Genomic DNA, 12845 nt, shown 5'->3' on the forward strand with positions numbered 1-12845 from the left:
GCTTGTGTATTGAAATCGACAGTTTAATTATTTTGTCTGTAGTTTATGTAAATGTAATACGGCTTCATTAGTTTAATCGTGGAACTGCTTTTTCTTTTTGGGAAAGGGACATTTTATAGTGTATGTGTGTTGGAGATTGTGGCGATTTTTATTATATATATATATATATATATATATATATATATATATATATATATATATATATATATATATTTTTATGAGCTTTTGGCTTCAGAAATTATTGCTGAAATAGCGTGATCATTAATGAGGAGAGGTTTTTAGAAATCTATCGGCAAGAGGCGAAACAATAACAAAAAAAAAGCCCAATACATTATTCTGACAGTATTCCTCCACGTTTGGCTTAACAGCAGTACTTGATTTTTTGGATACAGGGTTATTGGATGTTTTTAAAAACCTGCTGAGTGGCTGCTGCTGGTTCTCTCTTCCTGTTTCCAGACTGGAGCAGAAAGACTGGGAAGAGATCAGACACTTTGGCAAAGGCACACATGTTGAGTTTTGTCTGTTTGATTCTGCTGTGCACTCATTGTCACTGGAAGCTTAGCCTTATTGTTGCACAGGTGTGACCTGCATTCATTATCGTCCATGTTTATTATGCTGTTGGTATTAAACCCTATCCATCTCCTAGTCTGTCTGGCCTACAATCTTTTATTGTATTCCCCACCTTTTCACTTCCTGTTTTTTTTTTTCTCTCTCTGGCTCTCTGAAGGCTGGAAAGGCTGTAACTTGATATACTTGTCAGAGGTCAAGCTTCCAGAAAGTCTATGGCTTTGTACCATCCAGCTGCTGTTAGACCTAAGGATATGGGAAGCTTTTAAGGAAGTTATTGCTAATGTCGCGCTGAGCCGATTGAGCACAGTGAAAGTGACTTCACTCGTTCAAATGAGCTGCCTCTGTGTGTTCACCTGTAAAAACTGAACATATAGGTGCCATGTGCATTGTAGCATCACACAAAGAACTGGAACACTGGATTTTAGTTTGTCGTTCTCAGCATTCTTGTGCCTAGGACAATTGATTGTACCTTGAAGGAGTCTGATCAGACCAGTTCAGTGTAGTAGCAAAAGCCAATCCTAGTTCTACATTTACCAAGGCTACAGTACCAATCACAGCTGCTGTTGATTTACATTTCCACAGGTTTCAGTTTTCAGTGCTTTTAATATGGAAACCCAATGTGAATAATAATACAAAAAAGATGAATTATCCAGTCATTATGTGGCATGAATCTGTTTGTTTTAAGTTAGCTCAAGGTCAAGATGCTTTTTACAGTAATTTGGTTCAGATGTACACCCACCCACCGCCCCACCCTTAGGAAAACGAATACATCCGATACATGAAATTGAATTTGAAGGATTAAGATTCTGTGCATGCTTGGTTCAAAGGGTGGATGGATTCTCCAAAATGCAAGTTCTCCTGGCAGAAGCGATTTCCCCCAGAAGATAAAAACTGTATTGCTAGAGCAGAACGAATTAGGTTTCCTGTTTTATTTTCTTTTAAATTCTAATAGCAGAATGAAGAACTGATTAGAGGGACGTGCTGTATGAGTAGCACAGAGGTAGCATAAGTATTGGTCCTGAATCTTGTAAAGTTTAAACTAGGGAAATCCTTTAGTTTCCAGTATGTTGATGTGATTGCAGCACACACATACTGCCTCAAAGGGACTATGAGCAGCTGGAGCTGATGGTGGAGTATTTACAACAATGATACTATAAGGTGTTGGCACATTCTAGCCTACTATCTTATTATGACAAAGCCTCCAGCAACCATTAAATCTTTGTGCATCAGCAAATGAGCCATATTCTGTGTTCTGTATTCCCTGGTGGCTTACCTTGAATATAAATAGCTTTGTTTGCTAAAACATGTTTACAAATGTGTCTTTAAGAAAAAACTGAACTAGCAATCTGGAGCTTTTATATTAAGAACAGTGTTCTATTATTGCCACATACTCTGGCAGTTAAGTACAGAGGTAGGAAGTCTAAGCAGTCTAAACGGCAGATAGAACTTTTTATTGGCAGCTGACTAAACCTTCGGCTATTTGACAGTCAGATACAAACGCTATTTCCATTGGGCTTCAGATTTTCCGAAGTTGTGGTTTCACGGCCAATTAGACTTACTGTCCCAGTTAGATTTACTGTCCCAATTAGATTTCACAGCTCTTTGCCAAGGCTGGATTGTCAAAAGCAGGACTCCGCCTTGTCATGCTGTGGCTGGTTTTTGATATTACAAGTCTTATTTTAGATCATTACACCAGGAAAAAAAATGCATAGGTGTCTGGCCAGCTGCTTCTGTTCCTGTTGTAGGAATGATTGCCAGCAGCATCATTTTGCCACATGGAAGGACTTGAAAACTTTTTGTTTCATTCTATCACAACTCATTCAGTACCAGTGCTGTGGTGATATATTCTGTTTGTAAAAATAAAAATATACCACGGGGCAGTATCTCTTATTTTATTTTTTTACATACATACATACATACACACACACACACACACACACACACACACACACACATCTATCTATCTAATCTCAGTATATACAAGGCAGCATTTGGTAAAATACCACCCACTGAAACAGTGACATACATAAAAAGCCCCGGTTGATAATGTTAAAGCCATCTTTAGAGTCTTTAACATTATCAACTTTCTGTAGAGTCAGTGTGCATTCAATTCCAGTACATTTGAAGGTTATTTAATTAGGTTGCTGGTGTTCTTTCATGGCACGTACAGTATTCCTCTGAGCAGCAGCTGAAAATACCATTTATTTCCGAACTAAGCACATTTCTCAAAACTTGTCTGGATGACCTGTCGCACCACGTTATGTCAGATAGTGCTAGTCTGACAGTTTCACCTGTAAGAATGGTTTGAACTGCATCAGCACTGCTGTGTCTCCCAGCAGAGTGCAAAACAAGATATCAGCAGGTTTAGGTTGTTTGTCAGTAGCATTGTGTTTGCTAACATTCTTAATGTAAACTGCCATATTTAAAGTGTTTAGCATGAAGCACAGTGAATGACCTTTTTAATGTGGTAGTTTTATGGGTGCGTTATTATCACTATTAAATGAGAAACGGAGTGCCCTGTAACAGTACTTCCCAGCCAGTGAGTAAACTGGCCTTGGCTTTGCCATTGGGTTCATGGTTATACAGCAGTTTGTTTAGGAATGTCATTTATCACTTCATTTCAATACAAATCAACATTTTATTTTGGAAACCGAGTTTCAGTTTTCACTTGCGTGACTGCATCCATCTTCTACTGTTAATTAAGTCCCAGTTTGTATGCTGCTGTAGTTATGGCTAATAAATCTTTGTCAACATGAGCTGCTGGATCTGATGCTTGGTCTCCGCAGGAACAGTGCAAGATGTTACTTTCACTGGAGCTTAATTATTCTCAGTGTCGTATGCGGAATACAGAGCCCAGAGAACAATACATGTTGAAATTGTGTGTTCTGTTCAGCACAGCTTTCAGTGTGCTTTTTAGTGCTCTTGCTATTTCCTTTTACAGAGCTTTTAGGCTAATTTATAATACCCAGTGGGTTTATGTTTGGCGTACCAAAAAGGTTTTATAGAACTCGCTGATTTGATTTTGAGTTTTTACTAGTTTAAGCTGCAGCACCTCCTGAAGAAGTGACTCCCATACAACTCTGTTTGTATTTCTGAGCCTTTTGTTAGTATGAAACCAACATCAGCCAGGATAAAATGGGTTAATTGGCCAAGTTTACAGTAATCCTGCTGCCTGCAATAACAGCACTGCACAGGTGCTAGCATTTAGTAACCAGATACACTGTGTCAAATGTGTTAATTCAGTTTGAGGAATAACCAGTCATTGGATGGATTAAGATAATCACTTTGCAGAATATAAATGAGCACATATTTTTCAGTTGTCCGCTGATATTTTAGCAAAACTGTGTTTTTTGTGTGAGCAGCTTATCTGCCATAACTAAAAATAAGCAAATCGAAAAGTAAAATAACAAATTAAATAACGTGCAATAATGAGATTGACTCTGCTGAATAACCTTTCTTTGCATTTGTTGCTTCCATACTGTACTACTACAGTTTTTAGCGAGCAGTATTTACTTTTCAAATGAAACATTCATGGACATTTAAAAAAGATAAATAAAATAATAACGCTGTAGATTTCAGTATTTTACACAAATCCCATCCTTGGACCAACCTTATTGTGATTACAATTAACCAAATGCACTTTATAAAAAGCTAATTAACTGCCCAATTTAAAACGCTTCACATTGGTCTACTGTGGTGGCTTCATTGCTTTTCAAATCCATTGAGGCTTACTCATGGTAATCAAATGTATTAAAATCCTCATGCTTTGACATCACAGATTACTGTAGTGAAGTCGTTTTACTATTGCTGCACACACACACACACACACACACACAGTAATAATTTGATGTTGTATTGTTAATCTTATTTAATGGACTTGCTTTCTTGACTTGATAAAAAGGTAACCTAATTCACCTGTGCACTCGCTACCCTGCAGTGGGACACGGAGACAAAGCCCAGATTATTGCAGGAGCTTGGAAGGTCTATTAAAACCATGGACTGCATTTAATCCGCTTTACACATTGAGCCTCAGGTACAAAAGTATCAAGTGAGTGATCCAAAAGGACTTGAGTCTACCATAGTTAGTCTCCTCATTGACTGCTGTAACATTTAAAATACATACTGTATGTATTTGTTCTAGGTTAGGATATTAAGCTTTTTTCTTTTTTTTATTTATTTTTTGAATAATTTAATTGAATATATACATGGTACCTACAATTCCCCCAGCTTTTTTGCGGAGTCTTTTGATTTATATACACACCAACTAATTTAATTATCCAACAATAGTTAGGTTTAACCTAAAATCCCCTAATATTGTATTCAGCACAAGAGTGAAAATTGAATTCAATGTACATTCAATACAATATTACAGTGTATTCCTCAATAGTTCATTTTCCCAGTGGAGCAGCATCATACTGATTACTACATTTTGTTGAGCAGCTGTGATACTAGATGTGTCTAAAGTAATCCATTAAACATGCTACAAGTTTTATGAGATACTGCATAACAATAACTGGCATATTATTTTAAAATGGGCTTCTTTCCTGGTTGAGAGGTTCCTTTTGGGAGTGTTATTCCTTGTGATTTACATTTTAAGATTATTTTAATATCCTGCCTTTTTATCTTTATCTAATCCTGGACTACGTTTTGATTCAAAGCTATTCAAATGATATCCTGTTTTGTTCCCAGAAGCTGCCATTTTTGTTCTGAAAGTTAGCTTCAGACCATGGAGACATGCTGTGCTTCTGCTCAGCGAATTCTGAATTCTGCATGAAATGGCATTGAACCTAAGTGTCTGGCTGAGTGACATCCCTGACAGAAACAGTGGGTCGCCTGAAGAGGCCTCAATAAAAATCTGAACTGTCAACATATCTTAGGAGTGATCACGGATCATGTTTAAATCATTAAAATAGGATCCTCATTTTAACTGACAGAAACACACTAACTTGTTTTATGATAAACGACTCTCTCAGTATTTCGGTTCAAATTCCGATTATGACCCCCACCCCCCCCATGCAACCACAACTGTTGGTGCACGCGGTTCCAAATTATTTAACATGATGTCATTGGCACTCAAAGAAATGGTGTTGGAATGCCCTGGCCCAGAAGAGATGGAGACAGACCAGAAGTGTTTAGAGAGTGGCAGACAGCTAATCTGCTGCATTATTCCTTTGGCCCCATAAAGGATCTCCACCCCTGATGGCAGCTGTCAAGAAAAGGGGGTGAAGGCACAGAAAGTAAAAAATCTACTTGCACAGAATTGTTGTGAAGTCTTTGAATTCTAGCTTTGCAGAGTGCTGCCCGTACTGCAGCGGTGCTGTTGTGTTTGTAATTGAAAGCACTCTAGACGGTGCTTTTAATGCTGATGAACTGCACTGTCCTTTTGTGTTTTAACAAGACAGACACAATGCTCTGCCTGTATACAGTTACAATAAGGCAAGAGTGTATTACCCATCTTGTGTTTTAATTATACTGTGTTTCATTGAATGACAAGGCCATATCGGATTTGCATTAACAAGCGACAGTCGCAGAGGTAGGAAGTGATGGTTTTAAAATGACACAGACAATTACGGGAAAATCCATCATCCTTGTTCATGGCAGTAAATGTTTAAGTGGTTCAAGTCTACTATTAATTTATTAAAAATGTTTATGGCAGGTTAAATGATCAACGATTGCGTACATTTTTTTTTTTTTTTTAATATGTTTAATATATTTACAGGCTTAGTTTTGATGTTCCCATAGTAATAGTATTTATAAACATGAAATCGCTGAGAATGTTGCTGTGCTGTAATTTCCTGGCTGTACTTGGTTGCAGAACAAAGTTCTGTCAGTTTTATTGAAGGTTTCCGAAGTAAAGTTCTGTGCTTGAAACGCCTGTGTAAGTAACATTAAACAGACCCAATCATTAATTGAGCAAATCTCTTTCCCCTGGCCTGTTATCTTAATACATGAAGTCTTTCTGTTAGACAATCTTATCTAAACCCTAATGGAACACATCCATTACAGGTCCTTCTTTATTTGTGTTACACTATAGCTCACTGTTTTGGCATTTTCTGTCGTGAATAACCCCTTTTGAGCAGCTCAGCTTGACCTTTGGCAACAGTTTTGTGTGTGTGTGTGTGTTCCAAACATTCTTTTCTTTTTTTGAATTAAAGTAGGGTGCAACACATTCCCCATGTACAGTAGTGTTGAAGCACTGGAGCATGATGAACATTCATATAGACTTCATTTAGGCCCTGTTGCCATCTTTCCTGTTTGTCTTGTCCCTGCTCACTTTTTTTTAAGTTGTCAGAGATTTAGATGGACAGTGGGAAGCGATTTCCTATATTTATTTTTTTTCATTCACGTGATTCATCCAATTTGATTCTAAACTGTATGGACACTTTCAGAAAATGTAAGTGCTGATTTATACAAAACATACCAGCAAGTACAGTAGTTCCTCCCAAGTTTATTCCAAAACCTTTGTGTTTTTATTGTAACAGCCATACAGAAACTGCCTGCGGCAGAAGCTTTTCTGCGAACAGAGCATTTTCCAGGTTTGTACTTTAATTAGAGGAGCTCAAGAAAGGGATTTAACCCTTTGAGGATGGGCAGGTTTCTACACAAAGTTATTGGTGATAAAATAAAATAAGCTTCAGCACTAAAATGTATGCTCAGCATGGGCCACTGATGTTTTGGGGAGTGTGGCCAACCTGTACAACATCCAGGGGGCTGTTGGTATCACCTAATTGGTGGAAACAAATAGCTGCCCTGTACAGTCCATTAAGCCTCCTTTTAAAATTGCATACCCAGGGTCATTAGATAAAAGCAGGCTGAAACAGCGCAGCCAAGTTAATGACTGTAAAATAAATTGTTGTAATGAATAATATGGGATTCGAAAGGGCAGGCAATTATTGTAGAACTAATAATGCAATCTCTATGAACATACAGCTGGACTACAAGTTCCATGGGAAGCTTCTGAACTTGCTTTTTGGCTTGGTTTTAAATTTGACAATGTGGTTTTTAGCCTATTGGACTGTTTAGCATGATACCAGAGTGCCAGCCAGTGAATAGTTTTTCAATTTGAAGATGTGAAGTGCTGTAACTAAGTTCTAAAGAAGGATGAGTCATTTCCCCAACATGCCCTTGCCACCGGCAGTGTATTAAAATTGGATTTTGGCATGGTCTAGTAAATCAACATTTATAAACAGATACAGTACTGAATAAATTGTGCCTGCTTTCGGTTAGTAATCTGTGTAGTTTGTATAGACCGAAAATTGTGAAATAGTTTCCTCGTATTATCAGAAAGGGCGGGTAGGAGGGCTTTTTTCATTGTTCTTTTGTATAGTGTCCACAGTGTCAACCAGCTAGATCTTTACTGTAGTCTGATACTTTTTGTGTTCAAGTGATAGATGTCTTATTTGGTGCTTTTTTATTATTATTTTGACCCTTGTGTTAATGCAGCTGTTAAAAACAGATGTGAGGAGAAAATTCATTCAGGATCCATATTATTATTTTTTTTTTTTAATTCTCACAGTGCTACAGTAACTCAAGCAGGCTGGGGTGTTAAGTTAGACAATAGACTGGCATACAAAATGATGACCTACTGTAAGCAGTCCATATTAATTTGCTTGAACTAGAAACACAGGCTGTTGTACACATACAGTAAGTTATTACATGAAGTATATTTATATAAGTGACTCAAATTGATTAGAATGGGCATCACATACTAAATGTGAAATGTGAAAATGTTGCCAAGTCAGAAGTCTTCCAGACCCTGTGGTGGTGGTGCAGTTTTTAAAGCACAGTATTCTTATTTATAAAAGGGTATTAGTGAAGCACTCGCACAGCCCCTGTTTCTGTACAACATTGGCTGTCTCTGCTGGTTTTCCATTTTTTAATTGGGAGAGGATTAGAATGAGGCTACAGTCCAAGCTGCCTTTTTGAATTAGCTTCCTCCGTCTAACCGTCTTTCACAAATCATTTCTTCATTAGAAACGAACAACATAAAACACTGTGTTCAGTTCTCGGCAAGGTATTCAGCTCCTGCCAATAGAGGCTGTAGCAGCTGTAGCACAGTTTAAACATTTGGTCCCCAGTGACTCTCAATATTTGGTTTTTAAAGCGTTGACAGGTTTTTGAGTAAACACTGACCAACAAAGGCCAGCTCTTCCCCAATATGTGGCCTTTTGCAACAATGTTCCCAAAGAATGTGTTCCTTAAACTCGCTAGAATTGACAGTATTGAGCCAACTGAAGAGGGGCTTTGTTCACTAGGGGTTTTTTAACCAGTGTCTGCAGTAGGTAATTTTGATGCATCCAAATTTCTAATCTAATAATTGCACATCCAGTTGTAAGAGACTTCTATCTCTGGAATGCCATGTGCTGTTAAGTTCCTTTTTTGTTTTTTGTTTAAGATGTTTTTATTTTTCTTTGAGGTGTTTTAAATGGAGTGCCTCAGCTTGTTGTCCTGCATAATGTTACAGTGCTGTACATACTGTTTTGGGAGGGCGTATTTACAGTTGTATATTTTTGACTTGATCATTGCTACCCGATATAAAACCAACACCGAGCTCTAATTATTGTTCTTGTCAGAGGAATGTCAATTTGTAGAAAAGTTCTGTATCATGGAAGACAGCAGCTCAAAAATTGGCTTGTTTTGTTTTGAATGCACACATGTTTTCAATAGCAATTACGAATTATAGCCTATTAAACATGTAAGTTGATTCATTTTAAAATACAAGAGTACTGTTTTCTGTAATAAAAATACTTTGCATGAATCTTTTGTTTGCGCATGTAAGGTAATATTTTCAGAGTGGAAAATGGCAGGGACAAGTTTTAAATGCCAATAGCTTTGTTATTATTTTGTAGAATCTGCTTCTTTTGAACAGTAATACAGGAAGACCTGTTATGGAAAACAGAGATGTATAACAGTCAAAGATATGTTCATATTCCATAATCAGTATGTCTGAAAGTCTGAAAGCCTTTCTTTTTAAGCTGCGATTTTACTGTAAGTTTGGATCCCAGATTTCAAATAGTTTTGTTTTTTTTTTAAACTGGTTTTATTATCTCAAACAAGCTTTTTGTTTTCCTTTCAGATGCAGCAGTTGTTCTATGAAAACTACGAACCCAACAAGAAGGGCTACATCAGAGACCTGCACAACAGCAAGATCCACCGAGCCATGACTCTGCACCCGAACAAGAACCCGCCCTACCAGTACCGTCTTCACAGCTACATGCTGAGCCGCAAGATCGCCGAGCTGCGCCACCGCACCATCCAGCTACACCGCGAGATTGTCCAGATGAGCAAGTACAGCAACACGGAGGTCCACAAAGATGACCTGCAGCTGGGAATCCCACCCTCCTTCATGCGCTTCCACCCCCACCAGCGCGAGGACATTCTGGAGTGGGAGTTCCTGACTGGGAAGTACATTTATTCATCAGCAGATGGGCAGCCTCCCCGGAGAGGGATGGATTCCTCCCAGAAGATTGCCTTGGACGACATTGTCATGCAGGTTATGGAAATGATCAATGCCAACGCCAAGACCAGGGGAAGGGTCATTGACTTCAAAGAGATCCAGTACGGCTACCGCCGAGTCAACCCTATGTACGGAGCCGAGTATGTCTTGGATCTGCTCCTGCTGTACAAAAAGCACAAGGGAAAGGCAATGACTGTCCCGGTAAGGAGGCATGCCTACCTGCAGCAGACCTTCAGCAAGATCCAGTTTACAGAAGAGGAGGAGATAGATGCCAGAGAATTGGCCAGCAGAATCAACCAAGACTCCGGCTCCTTGTCATTCCTCTCCAACTCCTTGAAGATGTTGGTTCCTTTCAAACTTGGCGGCACGAACGCAGAGTACAAAGAGCCCAAAGAGACGAAAATCAACATTTTGGTCCCGCTTTCAGGGCGTTACGAAATATTTGTCAGATTCATGGCGAACTTTGAGAAAACTTGCCTTATCCCGAATCAGAATGTCAAATTGCTGCTTCTGCTTTTCAGCACAGACAACAATACCGAAAAGATGAAACAGGTCGAGTTGATGAGAGAATATCATATGAAGTATCCAAAGGCTGACATGGAGATCAAGTCAGTGTCTGGTCCGTTTTCCAGGGCCCTGGCTCTGGATGTTGGCTCTTCCCGTTTTTCCAACGATTCTTTGCTTTTCTACTGTGACATAGACCTTTTATTTACAGCAGACTTCATGAAAAGATGTAGAAGCAATACAATATTAGGAGAGCAGTCCTATTTCCCAATCATATTTAGCCAGTACGATCCAAAGGTTGTCTATGCTGGAAAAGTCCAAAGTGACAACCATTATGTTTTCACTCTCAAAACTGGTTTGTGGAGGCACTATGGGTTTGGCATTACCTGTGTTTATAAAGGGGACCTAATTCAGGCCGGAGGCTTTGACGTCGGCATCCAGGGATGGGGTTTGGAAGATGTGGACCTTTTTAACAAATTTGTTCAATCAGGCATTAAAATATTTAGAAGCACGGACATTGGTATTGTACATGTTCACCACGCGGTCATATGTGACCCCAATCTTGATCCAAAACAGTATAAAATGTGCTTGGGATCCAAAGCCTCATCGCATGGGTCAACACAGCAGCTGGCTGAACTGTGGCTTGAAAAAAATGACCCCAGCTTTCAGAGAATCAGCAATAATAATAATAATGGATCAATGAGGACATCATGAACCAGCTTGACTGGTTTTTAACTACCTAATTTATTTTTACAATTTTTTTTTTTTTTTTTTTTTAAAGACCACAGTAGGATATATTTTAGAAAAGGAAATTTCTAACAGACAAACTTTTTCAAGATGAGGTTTTTGTTTTCTTGTGGCTGAGCCTAAACCAATGTAAATGTGCATTGTTTTTTTTAAAGCAATGGAATGGGAACTATGAACAAATAGAGGGGTTATGTTTTTATAGTTTGTATTACTAGCATGTTAAGAACATCCAGAAAGCTTAAATATTGAAGATACTGTGATGACAGTATTGCGCTATCAGTGGTCTGTCAAGATTGTCCAAATAATGGAGACTACAGTACTTGTCGTGTTTGAATGAGGTTCTGGATCGGGAGTATATATGTAAACTGGCTGTGCTGTGAAACTTTTTTTGTTTTGTTTTAATTGGGCATATCAAGTGGATAAGTCTTGAATTTTGAGCAATGGTATGAGGCTACATTTGTAGTTTTTTTTTTTTAAATTTTTTTTATGGTTTACAGGAAGGTGCATGAAGACACAAAATAATTCACAGGGAATTGAGAGTTTCATGGATTTATGTGGGGTTTTGGGATTTTTTTTCTTAAAATTGAGAGTAACACTGAACTTATTTAAGTTTTTCATTTTATGTTCAATTAAAAGTACATTTTAAGAAACGTTTTTCTTCCTCAGTCATCTGCTGGATTTTAAAATGTCTGCATTATTAAATGCTGACTGTCTAATTTATTGAATATTCATTCACTTTGTTTTCTGTTATCAGATCATTGGTTGATGTATTGTTACTTATGTATTTTAGAAGGATTGTATGACATTGTATCATTGTATCACTCTTTTGGGTAGCCTATTTTTTTTTCTGTTTTTCTTTTTACTTTTTTCAGAGTAAACTGATTTCCAAAGAGTTTTTGCACAGTTGCTTCTTTGTTTGACTTTCTGCATCTGTGCATACCCTGCTAATGAAGGTACATAACCACCAGAACAGGATATACTGCAGAAATATAGCAAACGGGGCAACATACTGTACAACCTTGTATATACAGAGGAGTCTGACCAAGGGACTGGAGTCCAAGTACTCCATAGCAGTCTGTGTGGATTAGGACTATTCTGCAATTTGTTTATACAGTAATCCACCCTGGAGGTGTTTTAATGTATTTTCTGTGCTTTACACTTTGTACAGTGAAGACCAATCTCCCACCATAGCCTTTTTTTTACTTCTATGGGGCTTTTGTTTTCAGTATGTTCAAACCTTGTTCCAAAGGGTATGGTTTTATATTTAAGGAATAAAATTATTTTACAAAAAACACACACAATGTGCTTCTTCCTTTTTGTTTTTACTGCGACTGTCTGATAAATGAGCAGAAGCCTCTGGGACGAAATAAAGTGGTTTTGTCTTTTGTTCTCCCTGTGACAAAAACATGAAATGTAAGATCTGGAGGCATGAAGTTATTAGCCTATGAATGTCATTGTGAAAATCAGATCAAGAGACCCCTGGGAAACTCCGCTGTGCCAGCATGGCCCCCTACAAAGTGTTACTGAGCACACTGCCTATTCAATTGCAGTTGAGGTTGTGTAGGAA

General features: G+C 38.1%; 1 protein-coding gene across 1 annotated transcript in view; it reads left to right on the plus strand.

The window, feature by feature from the left end:
- LOC117429666 (chondroitin sulfate synthase 1-like) overlaps positions 1-12579 on the plus strand; it is a 42818-nt gene extending 30239 nt beyond the window's left edge. Inside the window, exon 3 of the mRNA XM_034049444.3 lies at positions 9647-12579. Coding sequence (XP_033905335.1) covers positions 9647-11245 — 1599 coding nt within the window. The 3' untranslated portion in view covers positions 11246-12579. The remainder of the gene's footprint in view (positions 1-9646) is intronic.
- Positions 12580-12845: the final 266 nt, after the last annotated feature.

The sequence above is a fragment of the Acipenser ruthenus genome, chromosome 24 (genome assembly GCF_902713425.1).
Source record: "Acipenser ruthenus chromosome 24, fAciRut3.2 maternal haplotype, whole genome shotgun sequence".
NCBI lineage: Eukaryota > Metazoa > Chordata > Actinopteri > Acipenseriformes > Acipenseridae > Acipenser > Acipenser ruthenus.